Source organism: Dryobates pubescens, chromosome 19 (assembly GCF_014839835.1).
Source record: "Dryobates pubescens isolate bDryPub1 chromosome 19, bDryPub1.pri, whole genome shotgun sequence".
Classification (NCBI taxonomy): domain Eukaryota; kingdom Metazoa; phylum Chordata; class Aves; order Piciformes; family Picidae; genus Dryobates; species Dryobates pubescens.
The window spans coordinates 3,717,625-3,739,183 of NC_071630.1; the positions used below are offsets into that span (position 1 = coordinate 3,717,625).

At 47.0% G+C, this 21,559-nt stretch overlaps 1 protein-coding gene across 1 annotated transcript in view; it reads right to left on the reverse strand.

Annotated features, from left to right (window-relative positions):
* Positions 1-21,082, reverse strand: part of RHPN2 (rhophilin Rho GTPase binding protein 2) — a 28,947-nt gene extending 7,865 nt beyond the window's left edge. Inside the window, exons 1-8 of the mRNA XM_009902760.2 lie at positions 20,972-21,082; positions 12,171-12,286; positions 9,217-9,345; positions 4,912-4,987; positions 3,901-3,978; positions 3,077-3,201; positions 2,045-2,211; positions 390-577 (exon numbers count right to left, since the gene is read on the reverse strand). Of these exons, the coding sequence (XP_009901062.2) occupies positions 390-577; positions 2,045-2,211; positions 3,077-3,201; positions 3,901-3,978; positions 4,912-4,987; positions 9,217-9,345; positions 12,171-12,286; positions 20,972-21,040 (948 nt within the window). The 5' untranslated portion in view covers positions 21,041-21,082. The remainder of the gene's footprint in view (positions 1-389; positions 578-2,044; positions 2,212-3,076; positions 3,202-3,900; positions 3,979-4,911; positions 4,988-9,216; positions 9,346-12,170; positions 12,287-20,971) is intronic.
* Positions 21,083-21,559: the final 477 nt, after the last annotated feature.

Below are 21,559 nucleotides of genomic sequence, written 5' to 3' on the forward strand. Positions count from 1 at the left end.
AGCTACTGGTTGTGTTCAATACAGTTAGCTACACAAACAACCCCGTCCTTTTGTATGTTGTTGTGCGGACAATATCTGTACTCTTCAAAGGAGTAATACTGATAAATAGCTTGCAAAAAACCTCTGGCAAGTCCAAGTGTTCTGGCATGTTTCTGTTGAACTTCATGGATTATGAATTTTTATAAAATCTCAGCAGTTCCAAACCAATAAATGGCAGCTCTTCACATTTGCATCTTCTGGAAGGCTGTGATTCTGTGCAGCTCCCTTGTTGCTTCAGCTTTTCAGTCCTAGTGGTTAGCATTTAGGTTTAATTTATTCTGCTAATTTTACTGGAGGCTGCAGCTATTAACTCAGCACTGTATGCAGTTATTTTACAGACTAAATTTTACCTTGGCAGCTTCCTGTGTCATTTTCACTAGTGTGAAAAACTCGTTGCGTATCCCCGGGAGACCGATCTGCTCAAAAACGCACTCCTGAGCCTGGGCAAGCAGCATTTTCACTAGCACATTCAGCATGGCTGGGCTCATGTCATAGCTCGGGGTGTGAGTAAAGGTCTCCTTTAAGTAGCTCAGGACTCCTGGAATTACAAGATGGGTTTGTCAGCATTACACGGAGAGAAACAAGCCAGCATGTACCTTCGTAACTGACTTTGAGAGCATACTTTCTAGAACTGCACTACAGCAATCTGAAGGTATCTTAGTACACAGGAAATTAAACTGACCTACAGGTTTCGCTTTGCATTCCCATTAAACATCCCCAGGCATGGTTTTCAAGATTACAGTTCAGAGGAGCAACAGAAGCTGTAAGTCTTAAGGGTAATGCCTTCAAATTTCCTTGTAACAATTCTTGGGACTGACCATAAAACTGTGCTGAAGTGAGTGTGACTTGTACCTGGGAGCTGGAGGCTAGGGCTTATGCACAGCACAAGAAAGAAAAAGAAGTGCACACAGCTATGAGGTGGTGACAGTAAAACCCTTGGACAGAAGGGAAGACACAAACATATAAACTTAATTAATTGTGAATCTCCTTTTCAGATGCTGCTAAGTGCCTTTTGTGTCCCAATGAAAGCTCAGTTCCATTCCTGTAAGTAAATTATAGTCTGGAGGGAGTCGACTGAGGCCTGAAGGGAACCTGCTTCTGAGCTAAGCCCAGGTTCCATTATCCCCTCTCCACTGCTGCGGAGAGAGGAGACAGTAACCCACCATCACCGTCTTACTCGTCTAGGAACCAGTCCAGCGACAGTCGTCTGCCAGACTCCCACTTTGCTACAAACTTCAGCTACATAGCATCTTCCACATGCTTTCCACCCACTAGCACTCAGTTCAAAGTATCCGCGTCTAGCAGAGTAAGCGCTGACGCATAGATAGATTATTATACTGCTGCGTGTAGCCAGAAGCCGCCCGTGTCCCGCCGAGTCGCCATCTAGTGGCCAAGCGGCGGAACTGCACCCTTCGTTATATAAATATGGAAACAGTCTGTAACTAGTTCAATTAAGTTCTAATCATAACACTGAGCCACTCGTGGAATCTATTTCACGAATGTGCACTAGAACATGTATACAAGTTGGTGATTCATCGGTTAATAATTTGATAATTAATAAAAACAATATTTTTTCATAATTCATATTTCATATTCATAATTTAATAACCTCTTCACCACAACCGTATGGAAGAATGAGGTTTTCAGTCCTTTCACTTGTCTTGTACAGATTTTACACCACTGCAGTATCACTGAGGTAATGGCAGCTGTATTGCTGTAACAAAGAATGCACACTGAAGCAGTTAACCTAGGGCTATTGGTGAGACCTTTGAGCTGCAGTTCATTAATCGTTAACCACAGCATTCACAGCTTTTATCTGCAGGCTCAGGCTGCAGTTACAGGTTTTGAATTTCAGTTTGTCTCAGCTCTTAACCCAGCTTTTTTAACGTCCCTATTCCTCCTTTTTTGTGTAACGAAACCAGTGGGCACTGCAAAAATCTGCAGGATGTCAGGCTGAGATTAGGAATATTTGCACAAAGACCTTCCCAATACGTTAAATTTGTACCTGCAGCTCTCTGAAAAGCATCAACAGCATTTTCAAGTCCAGCCTGGGTCTGGCGATTGCATCTTGTTCCAATCTGGGTATAGAGGGCTCCAATATTGAATAAAATACTAGCTTTTTCAAGCAGCAGATTTTGCTGGCACACTGGGACACCTGTGAAGGAATCATACCTTGGGAAACAAATATTAAAATGTTAAGATGAGCAGCATCCACTGAAGCAACACACATCATCCTTCCAAAAGCACGGTGGAATTCTTAATTGTTCTGCTACAAGTGCAAGTGAAGGTGAACAGGAATAGCACGATGTGCTGCGAGGACAAGCCGAGTGTTGCGAGCCAGAGAACAGCTTTGGACCTAGTTTTCAGCAGGGCCTCCATAGGCATGTTCTGTCTGACTCAGAAGTGCCTGTAGAACACCTGAGGGGCAGTGTCTGCACGTCCTGCCAAGTTCTTGTACTTAGGTGTTGCCCAAGATCAGCTTTGGCATTGCTAGGTCCTCTATTTCTCCTATTTTAAACTTTCTTCTTGCAGTTATGACTAGAAATTGAACAGTTCCTCTTGGCTGCATGGCAGTCATCATTTTTAATTTTAAATACTCTCAATTCAGAGTCAAACTTTGCCCACTGCTGTAATAAATCAAGCTGCTCCTCTCTTCTGGCCAAAGTACTCGTAACAAATTCTTGGGAAGGCATTAAGGTCTGATCCATTCCCCATCTACTTTTTTGCACCAAGGTTCCAAATCCAGGAAACATCTGCAGCTGTCCATAATGAAGATTATTTTTTTCTGTTTTCCCCTTGTGCTAACCTGAAGCCCAAATCACAGTCTAGCCAGTGGCTTCACTCTGAGCATGAACAGGGTTTGCTCTCAACCTCATAAAAGCCCTGACACCACACTGCAGAGAACTGCAGGGGCAGAAACTCACTGACATGCTCATTTTAAACAGAAGACTGTTAATGGTTAACAGTGTGCTGAAAAAATGAGAGAGAGAGAGAGAGAGAGAGAGAGAGAAAGGAGCAAGATGAGGCACACACTTACCATGTAAATAAAACTCCCACGTGCCTGGTGGGTGGGAAAAATCTGTTCTCCACATAACCAAGTTGAAGGAAATAGCTTATCAGCATCTCAATGCCAGCTTCATCTCGGCTGGGAGTGCGGCAGGCCTTCATCAGGACAGAGCAAAGAAAGTGGATTCTGTTGAGTTATAGCATGAATACTGAAACAGCAAGGACAGGGCTTTGCTTCCTTTGGACTTCTGCAGATCATAGAAATGTGGGGAGTTTGAGAAGTCAGCTGAAGGCCATATGGATGCGTTCCAAATCAGAGTTTTTCAGCTGCACACAAGTAGCACAAAGCCTTTAAGGCAGCAAAGAGGATCTGTTTGGCAAAGCCCCAGAGGTCACTAAGGAAGCAAAAGCGGTCTGTAGGACAAGTCTCAGGGCTAGTGAAAGAAAGATTGTAGCTATGTTATGAAAGCAACAAAACCAGTTTGTTTCTAGCACAAGACAGGAAACCAACAACAGTTAAAAATTACCATTCTACTACAGTCTTTTGCTACTCATTCACTTCAACACTCTTCCTGCCAAGGTAAAAACACTTTAAAGATAAATCTTACATTTACAAGATTTACAAAGTTGTGTTAACAGCTCAAGCACTTTGTCTAACTGCACTTGTTCTCTCCTCAGATCATAAAGCTCTTGGACCATGGAGATTCATGATCCAGATCTCAGAAATGAAGTCAGAAAGAAGAGGTTGAGCTAAGGGTAAGTTGTAAGTAACAATGCCATACCCTGATGCCACGCAAATGCTGTAATTACAACTGTACTTTAAAAGACCTTGTGGTGTCCCATACTTTAACTTACTTGTCTCAGATCCATGAGATCTGCTATTTCATCTTCATACTCAGAACTGTCCTCACTGTAATGTTCCAGAATAAAGTCCTAAAAAAAAGTAAACAGAATTATCTAAAATGAACCTGAACTTTTCTGCAGACACCACAAACCAACCCAATTTGTTTGTTGATTTGCATGTTGTCTGCTCCCTGCCAGTCAATAGTATAGTAGCGTCCAGCAATGAGACTACAGAAAGAGAGTAGAACCTGAAACTTGATTTGATGCCTGAGACAAGAAATTTCAGTCTGGTGCAAAGAACCCAAATACCTATTACATCAACTCCACTGGGTTTTAAAACACCACCACTTAGTGGTTTGGAAAGGGACAAACAAACCCAGTTAGCTAAAGCAACATGGGAATCAAGCGACCATCAATACTTGCTAACAAAGAGACTGCCAAATTCTTGTCAGCTCTGTTAGTGCAATTCCCCTTAACAAAACTGCAGTGGCATCGAGTGGTACCATAATGTGGCCATGGAGATTAACAGAAGGAAAAGCAAAGACACATGCTAGGGTGCTACAAGATGGCTTGCCCTTGCACAATACAGGGTAGCCAAAATACAGAAGGTGGCTCAAAGAGCCAGCAAGCAAGCAGTGCTACTGCAGCACTGCTTCCCAACTCAGCTAACTTGGTTAGGCCAAGCTGGAGTGGCACTGTACTGTGCTGAATAAACTCTTCAATACTACTTCCTTTCACACTTAGTAGTAACCAACAATCTTATTGGAACCAAGAGTTATGGGAGGATTTTTTTATTCTCTTTGGTTTGACTCTGTGGTCTCTGAAGTGGGACTTCTTATAGCATCTTCTGGCTTCCTGTCCTAGTTAGAGATGAGCAGTGACCCAAACGATGAATGGTTCATTTTTAACACATTGTGATCTGAGCTTTAGGACAAACGAAAGCAAAGGTGAGTTGTACAGAAATCACTTCTGCTTCTTGAAACAAATCTGAAATGGCAGGTATTTTTGGTAACTGAAACTCACCTTGAGGAGAAGTGTGAAATCTACTTCTTTGGTTTCCTTCAGGCCGAGAGGTACCAAGGGAATGCTGAAAGTCTCTCTGGGGAAAAACAAAAGAGATTCCAAAATAACTTGTTTTCTGCTTGTCTGTTGATAACTCATGTTGTTCCATGTGATGACACAAAGTTAGTGTGCTGGTGGCTGTTCAGGTTAAAGGTACACAGTTTGTAACACTTCTTTCCTGCCCAGGAGAGTCTGCTTAATGGCCTGTGCCTCCTGAAGAAGAAAGTGAGGAAAGTTACTCACCTGTGCTTTCTTGGTTTGTTTTGTTCTCATTTGAGCCTATTCGTCCTTCAAGAAAAGAGGAGACTCAGCAGGTGGCTTCCTGCAATTTGGCTTGACCTTTATACACCTACACAAAATGTCTAGACCGAAAACAGGAGGTCTGCCACAATGAGAGCTATGGTGATCAACAGTTATGATCAGTACTTTACCTGCTACCAGCGGTTTCAGATCTAGAAGTGAGGCGAGTCTAACACAGGGAAAAGCAGGGCCTAAGGGTTGCAACTTGAGCAGAGAAAGGTCCATGCCAAGGAAATCTGACTACTGCTGAGTTTGTAGACAGTGCTAGCTGTTAACCTCTCAACAAGTCAACCTCTAAATTATCACAGGGCAGTAAGAGTGAGAACTGGGACTTCAAATCCGATCCTTAAGAGACTACACCTCTGCATGACAGACTTAACCCCAGATCATGTTAGTTAACAACACTAGCTGATAGGAGAATTCTGAATTAAAAGGCATCGTTTATCCTTCAGAAACTACATCTGTTCCACTGCCACTAGACATGTCACCCAGTTCTAAACCAGAAGAATCAGAAGCACTTCCAGACATAGTTTGTCAAGCAGGCTGAACAGATCAGTATCAGGCAATTAGAAGCTTTAGCTAACATTTGCCTTTTTCCTGAAGGGTTGCCTTTCTAACCATTGCTTAGAGCATTCCATTACCAGCTATAAAATCCCATGGCTGTGATTCATTTATGGTCTAACCAGTTCTAAACCAGCAAAATTACTTTCTTACTAGTGAAAATTCCATCATAGCAAAGTAGGAGTAAGAGTGCAGCTTCTTCAGCAGAGGAAGAAGAGTCCTCAACCTGCTTGGTGCAATCAGAAAATGGCTCTGTTTGCTTGCAAAGGCTTTCCAGGGTGCAGAGCCAAAATGCAGGTAATGCAAATAATCTGATTTCTGGTAAGGCTTTTAGAAGAAACCACAACACTTTTACATCAGATTACATCAAGGCTTTTTCCCCACTAAGGATGTGACACACTCACAAAAGCAATCCTAACTTAGCGGGTGGAGTATGTAATGCAGTACCACCTGCAGGCCCTGTGGACACCAGCATTTGTCACTCAAAGGAACTGAATTTCTATTTCTGAAGTTTCTAAGGTACCACACCCATGGAGTTCATGTCCTGGGGGCACTGAATAGTTAGGGAGGTGACCCTGGATTTCCAGATCTGGGCAAAAAAGGCATTATGCTTCTCAGTCCAGCTGTGTGCAAGGCCTAGAAAGGCCAAGCCCAAGGCCTGCTGTAACACAGCACAGCATAGCCTAGTCCTGTGGGAGTGACCTCACGTTGGTGCCTGCACATGGGAGACTCAGAGGGCAGCTATTAACAGCTATCTGCTATTAGGGGCTGGAGAGCAGAGGGAGTGAATTCTCTTAGCTGATGGAAAATAAAAAGTGTTTAGAGCTTAGCATGAACAGCATCAGAGAGGTGCAACACAATTCAAACCAGAGTGGGGAAGCAAGATCGGGAGAGAATAAAAAGCACATTGCTGTCCAGCTGCAAGGCTTCTGCCTGCTCTGGGGCCTGACCTCCTGCTCACCCTTCACTGAGAATCCAAACACTGCAAGTACTTTTTGGTTCAGAGGAATGGTACTCCTGGAGCCCTGCTCTCCTCCCCTCAACTTCCACACTGCTCTCTATGCTTGCATGCATCTGTGGAGACTGGTACCATCTTAAAAACCATTTTTGCATCAAATAGTTGTCCAAGTTTGACATGCAGGTGGAGGGCAGGAACTGGGGCATAAGTTTATTTTTGAGAAAAATGAAACTGAGATTTTGCATCAGTTGGAAAAATAGTCCACTAGGAACATGCTCAGTCCCTCTACAGTAAGAATTCCTTGCAGTCTACCTGGGGGTTGCCATCTAACTGATATGAGTGCTTAGAGGGACCCTGAATTATACTCCCCTCCTATGAAACCCTTCAGTTTGTGTCTTGAGCTGCTGATGTTAATCAAACAGCAGCCACTCCCTTCTATAAGCAACAAGACCGATAAATCTTTGCAGTATTTAGGCAATGAATAATCTTTACCTTTGAAGCTTTATCTTTGAGGAATCCATTGCAATTTGAAGTTTAGTGTGCTCTTTAAAGCTGGGGACGTCTTGGGACTATTCTGACCTCCTTTACTTGGTGCCGTGGGTTAGTTGTTTGGGTGGTGTTGGATTGGTTGATGGGTTGGACGCAATGATCTTGAAGGTCTCTTCCAACCTGGTTTATTCTATGTATTCTACTAGAAATATCTGGGTTAGCCAGCTAATTTATAGATTTCTGTCACTGAAGAGGACATGTTAAAGATTACCCCAAGCGTGTTCCGAGCTCCAAATCACTGCTGGATTTCTGTTCTCCAGCCAAAGAGAGGACTGCTGCATGCACTGCATGTAGGAACAGATAATTCTGTCACTAGGTTTGCTGGCCCTGGAGTGCACTGAGCCACTCTAGCACTGGAACCTCTGCTAGCTGCCCTGTGTCCCTCCAGAAAGCCCCATGAGCTGTCAATCCTCCCTGAAGGAACTCCCTATCTAAGGGTTTAGAATAGTATAGAATAAACCAGGTTGGAAGAGACCTTCAAGATCATCGCATCCAACCTATCAACTAATCCAACCCACCTAATCAACTAACCCATGGCACCAAGCACCCTATCAAGTCTCCTCCTGAACACCTCCAATGATATAACTCCACCACCTCCCCAGGCAGCCCATTCCAATGGGCAATCACTCTCTCTGTGTAGAACTTCTTCCTAACATCCAGCCTAAACCTCCCCTGTCACAGCCTGAGACTGTGTCCTCTTGTTCTGGTGCTGGTAGCCTGGGAGAAGAGACCAACATCTGCCTGTCTACAACCTCCCTTAAGGTAGTTGTAGAGAGCAATAAGGTCACCCCTGAGTCTCTTCCTCTCCAGGCTAAGCAACCCCAGCTCCCTCAGTCTCTCCTCATAGGGCTTGTGTTCCAAACACCTCACCAACTTCGTGGCCCTTCTCTGGACACATTCCAGCACAGCCATATCCCTCTTGTAATAGGGGCTCCAGAACTGCACGCAGTACTCCAGGTGGGGTCTCACCAGAGCTGAGTAGAGGGGGAGAATCACCTCCCTTGACCTGCTGGCCACAATTCTCTTGATGCAGCCCAGGCTCTGATTGGCTTTCCGGGCTGCAAGTGTACACCGAGAGCTCCTCGTCCACCAGCACCCCCAAGTCTCTCTCCTCAGGGCTGCCTTCCAGCCAGTCACTGCCCAAAACCTGTGCAGGGAAACCCCATTGGATTTCACCTCCCTGCTCCTGCTGGCCACACTGTTCCTGATGCAGGCCAGGATGCCATTGGCCCTCTTGGCTGCCTGGGCACACTGCAGGCTTATGTTCAGCCTACTATCGACCAGTACCCCCAGGTCCCTCTCTGCCTGGCCACTCTCCAGCCACTCCAACCCTAGCCAGTAGCACTGCATGGGGCTGTTGTGGCCAATGTGCAGAACCTGGCACTTGGATGTGTCCAATCTCATGCCGTTGGATTCTGCCTATCTGCCCAGCCTGTCGAGGTCCCTCTGCAAAGCCTCTCTACTCTCCAGCAGATCAACTCCTGCCCCCCAGCTTGATGTCGTCCGCAAATTTACTGATGATCGACTCAATGCCCTCATCCAGGTCACCAATAAAGATGTTAAAGAGCATGGGGCCCAGCACTGATCCTTGGGGCACACCACTAGTGTCTGGCCGCCAGCTGGATGTGGCACAATTCACCACCACTCTCTGGGCTCAGCCCTCCAGCCAGTTCCTAGCCCAGCAGGTTAGTGGTACATACCTTGCCCAAGTGAAAGACAAATATGCAGACTAACCCTTAGTCAACAAATCTACCATCCAATGTGTTCTCTTCCTATCAAGTTCCCTGTTCTCTCACGTCACTGTTTCCAGCAGTCACGCTCACCTAGAAACAGTTTTGTTTCCAGTGGTAAACAGGAGACCCTGTCAGTGATTGAGTAACTTTGAGCTTTATACTTACGCTGTGTCTTGATAAACTTCTACTGAGATATTAAGTCCTTCCAGTTCCTCCTTTAAGATCTGCAGGTCTGAATTTAGAAAACTCAGTTCCAGTAGTACCTGCTCTCGTACTTTGTTGTTAGTGGTTGCTCTGCAGAAAGAGACAGATCAGATTTTATTGCTGAGGAAAAGCTTTGTACATAAACTTGGCCGACCCCTTGCCAGCATTCTCAGCATTTTTAAGATTTTTCTTTTATCTCCTTAAGAGATGACACAAGGCTCATGGTTCAGAATTTATGAGGTGCTTCTGTGAAGAGAGGGCCTGGAATAGTCTCCAGATAACAGCATACAAACACAGGGAAGGCTTGCTACGTGCTAATTTTGTGTGTGTGATTAAAGGTCAAGCTTCTTTTCAGATCCACTAATCAACAAACCCAAAGAATCTAAGCCAGAGTCACTGTCCTGTCTGTGGATTAAGCAATCTTCTCCTAGAAGAAGGTAACAGAGTGTAGGTGGGGAGAATAAGGAGATAAGTTTTTTCAAAAGAAACTTCCCCACTTTATAAATTGCATAGTATCATAGTATCAGTCAGGGTTGGAAGGGACCACAAGGATCATCTAGTTCCAACCCCCCTGCCATGGGCAGGGACACCCCACACTAGATCAGCCTGGCCAGAGCCTCGTCCAGCCTGGTCTTAAACAACTCCAGGGACGGCACCCCAACCACCTCCCTGGACAACCCATTCCAGGGCTTCACCACTCTCATGGGGAAGAACTTCCTCCTCACATCCAGTCTGAACCCCCCCACCTCCAGCTTCACTCCATTCCCCCTAGTCCTATCACTACCTGAGATCCTGACAAGTCCCTCCCCAGCCTTCTTGTTGGCCCCCTTCAGATACTGGAAGGCCACAATTAGGTCACCTCAGAGCCTTCTCTTCTCCAGACTGAACAGCCCCAACTCCTTCAGTCTGTCCTCATAGGAGAGGTGCTCCAGCCCTCTGATCATTCTCGTGGCCCTTCTCTGGACACGTTCCAGCACAGCCATATCCCTCTTGTAATAGGGGCTCCAGAACTGGATGCAGTACTCCAGGTGGGGTCTCAGCAGAGCTGAGTAGAGGGGGAGAATCCCCTCCCTTGACCTGCTGGCCACACTTCTCTTGATGCAGCCCAGGATTGGCTTTCCGGGCTGCAAGTGCACACTGAGAGCTCCTGCTGAGCTTCTCGTCCACCAGCACCCCCAAGTCTCTCTCCTCAGGGCTGCTTTCCAGCCAGTCCCTGCCCAGCCTGGATTTGTGCCTGGGATTGCCTCGACCCAGATGCAGGACCCTGCACTTGGTCTTGTTGAACCTCATGAGGTTGGCTTGTGCCCACCTCTCCAGCCTGTCAAGGTCCCTCTGGATGGATCCCTTCCCTCCAGCCTGTCTGCTGCACCACACAGCTTGGTGTCATCAGCAAACTTGCTGAGGGTGCACTCAATGCCACTGTCCATGGCACCGACAAAGATGTTGAACAAGACAGGTCCCAGGACTGATCCCTGAGGGAGTCTGCTTGTCCCTGGCCTCCACTGGGACATGGACCCCTTGACAGCCACCCTTTGGGTGTGGCCATCAAGCCAGTTCTTTATCCATCTAGTGGTCCACCCATCAAACCCATGTGTCACCAGTTTGGAGGCCAGGACGTGGTACGGGACAGTGTCGAAGGCTTTGCTCAGGTCTGAGTAAACAACATCAGTTGCTCACCCCTCATCTATTAATGTTGTGACCTTGTCATAGAAGGCCACCAGGTTGGTCAGGCAGGATTTGCCCTTGGCAAAGCCATGCTGACTGTTCCAAATCACCTCTTCACTATTCTTCTGAGTCAGTAGTGCCTCCAGGAGGATCTGCTCCATGATCTTTCCGGGCACAGAGGTGAGACTGACTGGCCTGTAGTTCTCTGGTTCCTCCTTCTTACCCTTTTTGAAAATGGGGGGAATGTTTCCCCTTTTCCAGTCTGTGGGGGCTTCCCCAGACTGCCATGACTTTTGGAATATAATAGAGAGGGGTTTAGCAACCTCCTCTGCCAGTTCTCTCAGTACCCGTGGGTGTATCCCGTTGGGTCCCGTGGACTTGAACACTTTCAGGTTCTTCAGGTGATCACAAACCTGATCTTCACTTACAATGGGCAGTTCTTCCTCCCAGTCCCTGCCGTTCTCTTCCATGACACCATGTGGCTAGAGGCCCTTGCAGTGAAGACTGAGGTAAAGAAGTTATTGAGTACCTCAGCCTTTTCCACATCACTTGTGACCATTTCACCAGTTTCCTTTCTGAGGGGTCCCACACCTTCCCCAGTCTTCTTCTTCCCATTAACATACCTGTAAAAGTTCTTAGTGTTCCCTTTAACCTCCCTGGCTAGATTCAATTCAAACTCTGCTTTGGCTTTCCTAACCAGGTCTCTTGCTGCTCGGGCAGCTTGCTTATATCCCCCCTGTTCTAGCTGTCCTTTCCTCCACTTCCTGTAGAGTTTCTTTTAAAGTAATAGTGTGTCCAGTAGCTCCTTGCTCAATAATAAGAAGAATGATCTGCTGACACTTCTGAGCTTAATAATCAAAGAAAACAGCTCCCCCATGGAACAAACACATGGGTCCTTTCCACTGTGGAGCACAGAGCTGAAGGATCTTGACAAAAGCAACAGCACAGTGACAATACCTTTTGAGTTAAGGACTCATTACAATATTCAGCAAGGTTCACTTGCCATTGTTGGTAGCAGTAAAGCTGATCAAACAGAGCAGCACAAGGTAGTCCAACATTCAGCTCATTTGCTACAGCATAGAGCTTTTAAGGCAGACTTTACAGCAGGTGATAACAGAGCTACAGCATTTAAAACCTCCAGCAGTAATTTATGTAGCATGTTAGGGGAGCAGATAGGCAGACTGGGGAAAAGCAAGAGCTCAGAGCCTTCTAAGCAATGTAACAATGCTGTTGGAAGTCATGGCACATACCTTAACAGATTTTCAGCACCAGCTCTCATTCTCACAGCTCTTAAGATCTGTTGGTTTAGGACAGCTCTTTGATTTTGCAGTTTGCTTCGACCAGTCTCAGCCAGAGGATTACATCCCTAGAATTAAGGAAATGAGGGCGTTTATTACTGTTGGAAGAGACACTGAAAAAGGAGTAACACTGAATTTAAATGAACTCTCATGGCATGGGTTCTGTAGGAATACAAATTAACTGCATTGACAGCAGTGATGAATGACAGAGCGTTTCTTTTCTCAAACATGGCCCTTAAAAGTGAGAGAGACATCATGACCAAAGCGTTTCACTTTCAAATAGTGGCACAAAAGGTTTGTTTCAAGGCTTATGTACGTGTGAGAGCCAGTCTATTCTCCCCAAGATACCTTTGAAGCTTATTTTCCAGTTGCACCCAAATCTGACAGAGTGTTACTGTCTGAACAGCTTTCATAAAAGCAGTTTCTGACTAGACAGTAACTCCTGCAAAGCTTCTGCTTAACCGTTGCAACATGCCAGAGCTCCACACTGGGGTGTATGCAGCCTTGAAGACAGCTCTATCAGCAAAGGGGCTTTGGTGGCACCACTGCTCACAGCTGTCAGAACCTTGCTAAGGATCTCTGCTTGTGTTCCCTCTGGTGCTCACACCTTCAGTGCTACCCCTATGCCTCCTGCCCTAGGTTCCTCGCTCTCCATACCTCAAGCTTCTTTTTGGCACAGCACAGCTTATCTGCACAGCTCTTTGCACACAGGAAGTGCTCTCAGATCTTTCAGTCTACCCTGCCCTAACCCAAAGCAGCTTTGCACACTGCTGTAAAGCTGCAGCTTCTTGCCAAAACTCCCTGCCCTTCTTGTGTGCCAAACAAATGTTGTGACATCATTCAAATACATCTCTACAGCTCTGCTTCTGGGGGATCAACTGCCTGATCCCCAAGCTCAGTATAAATGGTGGTGGTTTATTTCAGTGGACCTTTGATCAAGCTCCAGTCCAGAAACCAAATAAGTTCCCATTGAACAAAGTACAAAATTAAATGATCATAAACCCTGTGGACAGAAAGAATGGCAGAGATGTTTCCCTGCATGTCAGGAGCAGCCACCAATCTCTTTATGAAGCTTTATTGCAAAAACAGCTCTGGAGCTCCAGAGCACAAGGCACTGACAGTCAGACTGAGGTATCTGTATCACCCCCAGTGTGGCTGGCAGTGCCACACTGTTGTCTCCTTGATGAAAGGCTTTCTGTAGATAGAGGAGTCTGTTTTCAGGACAGGCTCACCTCCTTCTGCAGGCACAACCCTCCCATTTACTCCTCACAGCCTGTAAGTCATCGTTATGCTCTGGGAAAATGCTGCCTTTACATCTCCTCCACAAGTGATGGGGCCACTCAGCTCACTTGTGCTCATTTGCAGGCTTAAACTCCATTGTCATCAGGTTGCCATAAAACTGATGGGTAGAAGTCTGCATGGAAGACAGTGAAAAATAACCACTATCTGAAAAAAAAAAAAAAAAAGGGAAATACACCATCTGGGGAAGATTCCCCTTGTGTAAAGCAGAACTTCTGTGTATTTAAAAGTCATTTGGCAGACAAGAAAGTCCATTTTGTTTTCCTCCATGCAGAAGACTCCTTTCCCAGGCAGCACTGGTACTTGGCTCCCATTGGGACAACCCCAAGAAGGTCAGTGTTCAGCTCATTACAATATCCATCAGCGAAGCTTCCCAGAGTTTTCCACACCTACTGCTTCAGCTCTTGTCAACAGCATGCCAGATGCTTCATTTAATTACTGTTTATTTCTTTGCCCAGCCAAGACAGCTTGGAGAGGGATCCAGAATTTTCCTGGCTTCTAACACAACCAGTAAAATGTACTACATAGCAACAAGAGAGTGCTTTTATGGAGGGAGATGCAAAAAGGACCAAGAATGGAATATGGTTTAAGCTTTGGTTGTGCACTGAAGAAGAGGGGAGAGAAGAAAGACAAGTGATTAACACTGCTGTGAATACAATTCAAGTAGCAAACTCAACTATCAGTTTTAGAGCCTTTTTCCCCCTCAGAGCATAGCTGTACTGCATTAAAGTTTTTTAAGTGCTTAAGTATTACTACACTTAGCTCCTGACCAACCCTGAAGTTCAGTTTCCTGGTTAGTTTATTCCTTCCTGCTTTGTTGAGTAGCAATTATCGAGCTGCAGAATCAGGAAGCTGGCAAGTCTTGAAAATATCCTATCAAGAACTATGGCTTTTGCCATATGTTATTTATGTACCTATCCAGAAACAAGCACTGATTCTGGACAACTAAACTAGCACCCCCTGAGGAAGGCTGCATGTCTGACAGCAGCCCTCTGACTGATGGGGTACATGAGCAGATTACATGGGATTGCTGCTCATCTCCTGCTGGAGCTGATGCCTAAGGGCAGGTGGCAGGATATTCAGCCAGGTTTATTTTCAAGTTTATAAACATTATACCACACACACCTGGCAGATAGTTGCAGTGTGAATGTCTGTGGTTTCTCAGTGCCACTGCTGGAGCAGGCACAGCCAGCCCAACTGCAGGAGCTCAGGCAGAGCTGGGAAGCAGCTGTCTGATTGCTCAGGACTGACTTGGGATTCTGGAGAGATTTTATTCTACAGAGTACAAGAGGACAGAGAGGGTAGCTAGGCAAGCCTGCCATCAGGTGCTGCAGGCTGACTCTGGCTGCACAGGGCACCAATGCTTGCCTCTCATCTGAAGGAACCTTGAAATGCTGCAGTCTGAGAGGTACAAGCAGCAGCGTTGCGAGTTTCCAAGTCTAGGCTCTAGGCCTTGAGAAATTACCTACCACAGAGGGAAGATAGTTGTCCAAAGTATGGGTCCCAAACACAGAAGCAGTTGTATTTAATTTGGCTGTCAGGAAGATCTTCCTTCAAGACAGAAGTATTTTTTAGTACCAAAAATCTATTTGTGATGGACACAATAATAATGCCAGACAGTGAGTAATGGCAGTAAGTATTTGAAATTAACCTAAGTATGACTTGGGAAGTAGTGGTTTCAACTTTAAAGATGAGCCACAGTGTCTGGAGGTGACACAGAGTTGAAACTGGGTGTGCCTTCTTACTTAAAAATAAAACATCCCTCTGCAGCCAGTGCAACCTGTGCTGCTTGGTAAGGCCAGCTGTGCACCTCCAGGGGGTTAACCATGTGTCACCTACCTCACTTCTTCAGCTGCAGTAAACAGCAGCATTCACAGCAGCACTTCTACAACTGATCCTAAATCCCACTGAACTATGATGTTTATTTTCTTACCTTCCTCCACTGCTAGAGCTGAAGTTTCTCTTTGCATGTCAGTTTTAGTTCTATGCTACAAGTTTTTTAAATTGGGGGATAGGGAGGAAGAAGATCTGGTCTCCCAGAGCCTGGGCTACTTCTGCTGTGAACAAATATTCATAGAATGGTCCAGGCCAGAAGGGACCTCCAAAGTTCATCCAGTCCAACCTCCTGCAGTCAGCAAGGATATCCCCCCGCTAGATCAGGTTGCCCAGGGCCTCATTGAGCCTCACCTTGAATATCTCCAGGGAAGGGGCCTCAACCACCTCCCTGGGCAACCTGTTCCAGTGTTTCACCATCCTCGTAGTGAAGAACCTCTTCCTGCTATCCAATCTAAATTTGCTCTTCTCTAGTTTGAAGCCATTGTTCCTGGTCCTGTCACCACAGGCCCTTGCAAACACTTTCTCTCCATCCTTCCTGTAGCCCTTTCAAGTACTGTCATGCTGCTCTTAGGTCTTCCCAAAGCCCTCTCTTCTCCTGGCTGAACACCCCCAGCTCCCTCAGCCTGTCCTCATAGCAGAGGTGTTCGAGCCCCCTGATCATTTTCATGGCCCTCCTCTGGACCTGCTCCATCAGCTCCATGTCCTTCCTATATTGAGGGCTCCAGAGCTGTACACAGTGTTCCAGATGAGGTTCTTCAGTTCTAAGTGCCTGGCCCCAAATAATACCAAGTTTTCCAACTGATTATTGTATTAAATTCCAAGTACATATTTTCCATGTAATACTCCATCTTGCCACCCTGCTTACTAAGAAAAATGAAAATCAGTGTTTCACCACTGATGTCTGTCTCTTGACCAACCATGTTTCAGATGATTCTTAGATTCACATGAAGGCCTGCTTGCAGGTTTAGGTTTTGTGAATTAGTGTGCAATCAGTGGATGTGGCATGAATCATTGCAGTATTGTTTTTTCACTTGTCTGGCAGGACAGAAACAAGAAAACAAATGTTCCTGTGTCAGTGCTAATGGTGATGGCTGCTTGGCTGCCAATGACTGAGACTAAAGCCCAGTGGAAGCACAGGTATAGCAGGTTGGTGAACTGAAACATGAACCACAGCTGGGGGGAAGCCCTGCAGAGGAAACCCCAAAAACTAAGGAGGGGAAGCAGAGAGTCAAACAGGGAGGCACTGATTCACAAGCTGTTTACCCCACCTATCATCATTCTCAGCCTCATGTATGGAACTGCCTGTTCTCTGGTTTTAGCCTTTTCCACTGGCAGGGAGGACTAAAATATACTGCCTGTTTCTGAATCATCAGCTTGGTCTGTATGATAAGTATCTAGCCTCATAGATGGAACTAAGGCTTTAAAGGAACTGATCAGAATCCAAAGGCTGGGTAGGCCAGCTGTCTTCCTGTTGTGCCTGCATGCAGCACCACGGACTGTTGCCCAAAACAACCAAAGATGGGATGCTTAGGGCTGTCCCAGCAGATGCTGGGACAGCTGCAGAAAGGGTAAACTTGGAAAATGAACTGTGACATTTTCTTGTCATTTAGTGCAATGTCCTGGCTAACCAGGGGATGTGTGGCTCCTATGACTGGATGAGTGTCACTTCATAAGCACCTGGAGTTCTGTGCATTGGTGTGTTTTGAGATTTACTTTGTAGAAACTTAATAATTTAGTGGGAAGTGTGGGGAGTCACAGCTTGAAAAAAAGTTGTTTCTTCCACAAGAACTAAAAAGCAACTACACAACCAGCAAGGGGTGTGAGAGGCCAAACAACCCACAGGGTCATGGCAAGCTTAAAGAGTAACTTCCCCAGAGGTGAGAGAAGCTCTCACCTTAGCAAAGCAGCACCCAAGGACAGATCTGCTTCACTGACTGCTGAAAAAGCCTTCCTGTCTAAATGTCTTGCTCTGCTTTTACAACAAATTGGGGGTTGCTTTTATCATTAGTTTTGTCTTCTGACCAGATTCTTTCACAGGGAAGACCGACCAGGGGCAGAATTTGTTGAGATGGATGTGTGGGACAGGCATGGCTGATTCACAGGCTGCTGCCAGAACAGAGAAAGAATGTGGAACTCTGAATAGAGGAGGAGGAGGTGAAGGTGCAGGGCTGACTGTCCAAGAGCATTCACAGGACCCAGGAGCACAGGTACAGTTTGCCCTGGCAGTGTACCACGGAACACCCTGAGCTAAGCTGTCTGCATGTGATGGCTGAGATAAACAAACAGTAGCAGAACCAGTTTTCTAGTGTGTTGTCTTCCCAGAAAGTAAAAAGTTCTAGAAAAAAAACTCCATCCTCTTCTTGCTGCAAAGTAAAGGGCTTCTTCCACCTTGCAAAAACCCTCTTCAGGATATGGATTTTTTGGTTAGTTTTATTTTCAGAACTAAAATTCTTCTCTCAAGTTTAGTTGCAGCTAACCAAATGGTTGAAGAGGGTTGTTTTGGAGGGGCGAGATAAGGGGAAGGGAGCAGGGGCAACACTGACCAAGCTGCACACATCCTGTGCAAGTAATTTTCTTACAGCTAGGTATTAAAAAAACCAAAACAGAACACAACAACATCTAAGACAGCTCAAAGCATCTTATGGGTTTAAAGAAAATTTAATTTTACTATATAAATATGACAGGCCTTTGCCATAGGGAAAAAGGAGAGATAATGGACAGAGACAGGGTAGGGAACAGGAAAAAGGTCCCTACAGAGCAACTGTGGCACTGCTGGAAGTGGATGGAGAGAAGGAGTCTGAAGAAGGGTACAAGTGGACTACAGCAGCTGCTGTAGTACTCATCATGTTAGACTCACCTGGCAGTGTCACAGCAAGCCTAACCTATCATGGCAACACAAACCAAAGCAGGAAACAGGACTGGGTATGTGTTTCACTATTCCTGGCCACAGCCCTTTACACAGAACCAGTCACAGTTTTACAGGGCCTCCTCCCTACCGGGAGAACAAAGCACTAAGCAAGAATTAAGTAAATAAGTTGAGGATATTGAGGGTTGTTTTCTGGTAGGCTGCATTTAAGGCCTCAATGAGGCACAAGAGAGCACTGCCCACTTTGAGCAGGCTTCCCACAGCAATCCAGCCGCCAAAACACCCAAAGTCTAAAACAAATGGTTATTGTATCAACTGCATCATTTTTCTCAGTTAAAATTTCATTGTGCACCATGTTCTGCCAGAGTGTAGAAGGCAACCTCACCGTGCAGTCATGCTTGGAATCCCTGCTGTGAGCAGGGCTGAAATAAAGCAAGTGTCTTCACCTTACCCCCCTGCTTTCAGAACAAAAAAGTCAGTTAAGGAAACGTCTCTTGGTCTAAGCCCATGAGGACTAGCCCTGGAAACTGATGTGATCTGCACCAACAAAGCTGGTAATCAACACTCGAATCCTTTCAGGAAACCAAGAAGTAGTGTGATTTTAAAAAGGGAGGGGAAAGTGACACAGAAGGAGGTGGAAGGCAAGCTCCATGCACACTGGTGACATCACTGGTTTCAGTTAGGTGACATCACCCAAGGTGCCATTTGGCTGAGCATGGCAGGCCTAAAGATACTGTGCAAAGTACCTCCTTGGGTTCACAGCTTATATTTGAGATTCCAGGAGTGGGATTGTTTGGGGGGTTGGGTTTCTGTCATTTGGGTTTTTTCCCTCCTCCTTTCTCCTAGAACTACCAAATCAGAATGAAAGCTCTGGTCCTTGAGACCATGGCACCAATGCACAGCAGGGAGTACTGGTTTCCTGCTTACCTTTTACTCAGAGGGACATAAGGCTTTGAGCATCTAGCCTGAAGTTTACAACTTTAATACAGTGTCTGTATTAAAGTGAGCTGGATAAACCTAAGATGAGGGTGCACAGAGGGAAGAATGTTCCACTGAAACACTGGCTCACCCAAATCTATCTAGTATCAGATTCCTATCCCTTTTCTACTGCTTTAAGACATAAGCAATTAAAGTGTGGGAAAGATGCTCATGATTAGGTGTAGAATTTATTTTACAGCATTTTCATATATGAGAAAAAAACCCAAACATTTGCTTTCCAGGATAGGAGGTGACCAATGCTGTTTCAGTGAACTTATCCCTAACACAGGGCAAGTCCATTGAAAATAAGCTCAGCCCTTCAGCAAGACTGCATTCAGATGGTACATACTCCTCTTGTGACTCATGAAGCACAACTTGGCTATTCAAATTCAGTTAGTCTCCATCATTAACATCAAACAGGTTGAAAAGCTGATTTATCTAACTTAACAAGTTCATAAAAAGTTACCTTTTTTTACTAGGATGCCTCAAGACAGACTACAAGCATCCCATACTACAGAAAACTGCTGTGAAAACTCTAAATTACAACTTTGCCACACTTCATGATTTCCTGCTCAGAACTACTAAGAAAGAAGTGATTACTCAGCAAAGAGTACAGTAGGATTACTCAGATGAAGAAACCAGACAAGCTTTGGTAGAGGTTTTGTTTCTGTCTAGTTTTACGTACAGCAGCATGGATTCCTCTCAGCATGGCTGGCACAGGTAAAATCTTTGCTCTTTTCAACTGCAGACAGTCCCTCTGCTGAAGGGCAGTGCTGTGCTGAAGCTTCTGCAGGCTCATAAATAGGGGCAAAAACCTAGACAGCCTGAGAAGAGGGCAGCAGGGCCTCCCTGCCATGTAACTCAGGTGGGAGCTCAAGCTCATCGCGTGGGGATATCTTTGTGCAGAGGTGAGCAGCAATAACGTGAGCTATGGAGTGTTTTCTTCTCCATAACACGCACAACTTGTAGTCTCAGACCCAGAATCTACACTGAAAGCCCCGTGTACCCACACTCCTAGTTGAAGTGCACCAGTTACGGGCGAGAACTTAAAACGCATCGTGGGGAGGCAGAACGAAAGCTCCCCAAGAACGGCGCTAGCCGCCTTGTCCCTGCGGGGAAGTTCGCAGCAGCCCCCAGGGCTGCGTTACAGGCGATACTTAACTATAATTGCTGTTGTGCAGAAAGAACTCGGGTGCAGGTTATGGCCGCCCACTCAGTCTGAAAAGTAATTAAGGTAGATGCTCATAAAAAACTTCCTAACGAATCTGTTAGCTGCACTGCCTCACCCCAGCCAACTCTGCCAGGCACAAAGCCCATTGCTAGAGAGCGCAGGGAGGAGCGCGCAGGAAGCAGCACAGGGAAAATAACCAAGGTGGGTTGCGCTGGTTTTTTCGAGGTACGAGTGGTCCTGCCCTGCACGGTGAAGTCTGGCCCTGAGACAGAGGAGAGTGGCACCGGCTGTGGCCGCCCGGGACCCTGCGGAGCCGCCGCCAGCCTAAAGCGTACGCCCGGCTCGGCCCAGCGCACAACCCTGCCCCCGGCCGGGCACAGGCTCTCTGCCAGAGCCAAGGTCCCAAGTCGCCACCTTTCCCGTACCCCAAGGCAGCTCCCCGCCACGGCGCGCCGCTAAAAGACTGAGCTCACGACGCTGCCCAGGAGAAAGAGGCCAACGAGCGGCGGACAGGGGATCGCTAAACACGAAGCACCCTCAGAGAGGGCTGCCCCGGGCAGCACAAGAGCCCACGGCCCCCAAGACGATCGCCGCGACTCATACCTTCCGAAAGTAGCCGTCCTCCGCCGGCTCAGCCGCCCTACAGCCGCGGGGCGGGAGGGCGTCCGTCATCTCCGGGCGAGCCTACTACCCCTGCGCTCCAGCAGCCGGGCGAGATCTGCTTCAGGGAGCCGCGACCCTGCGGGAAATGCCGGCGCTGCCCCACGGCGCCGCCCAGCTCCACCTCCACTGGTGGCAGGGAGGAGCTGCCCCGCCCCACGCCGCTGCCCCTCTCCTGTCCCGGAGGATGGCCCCAGCGAGGTCCTGCGGGCGACCTCGGGGCTGCTCCCTGTAGTAACATCACAGCCAGGCGGCCCAGGTGGAGCTGTGGGTGGGTGCCCCTCGCCCGAGGACCGGCGGTGGCTGTGACTGGTGGGAAGCGGCGCCCCGCTGCGCTGCGGCTCCCCGCGTTCCTGCCCGGCCCTGCGGCTGTGCTCCGCGCTCCGCTGGAGCGTGGCGGAGGCTGCCTGAGGCCCCACAGGGGCTGCTCGCCTCTGGCCGCTTCCCCGCGGCCTCCTCCTGGCGACGGCCCCATGGGGTGGCCGCCCGGGGCGGGCTGCCGCCAGCTTTCCCCGGGCTCGGAGCCTGCCT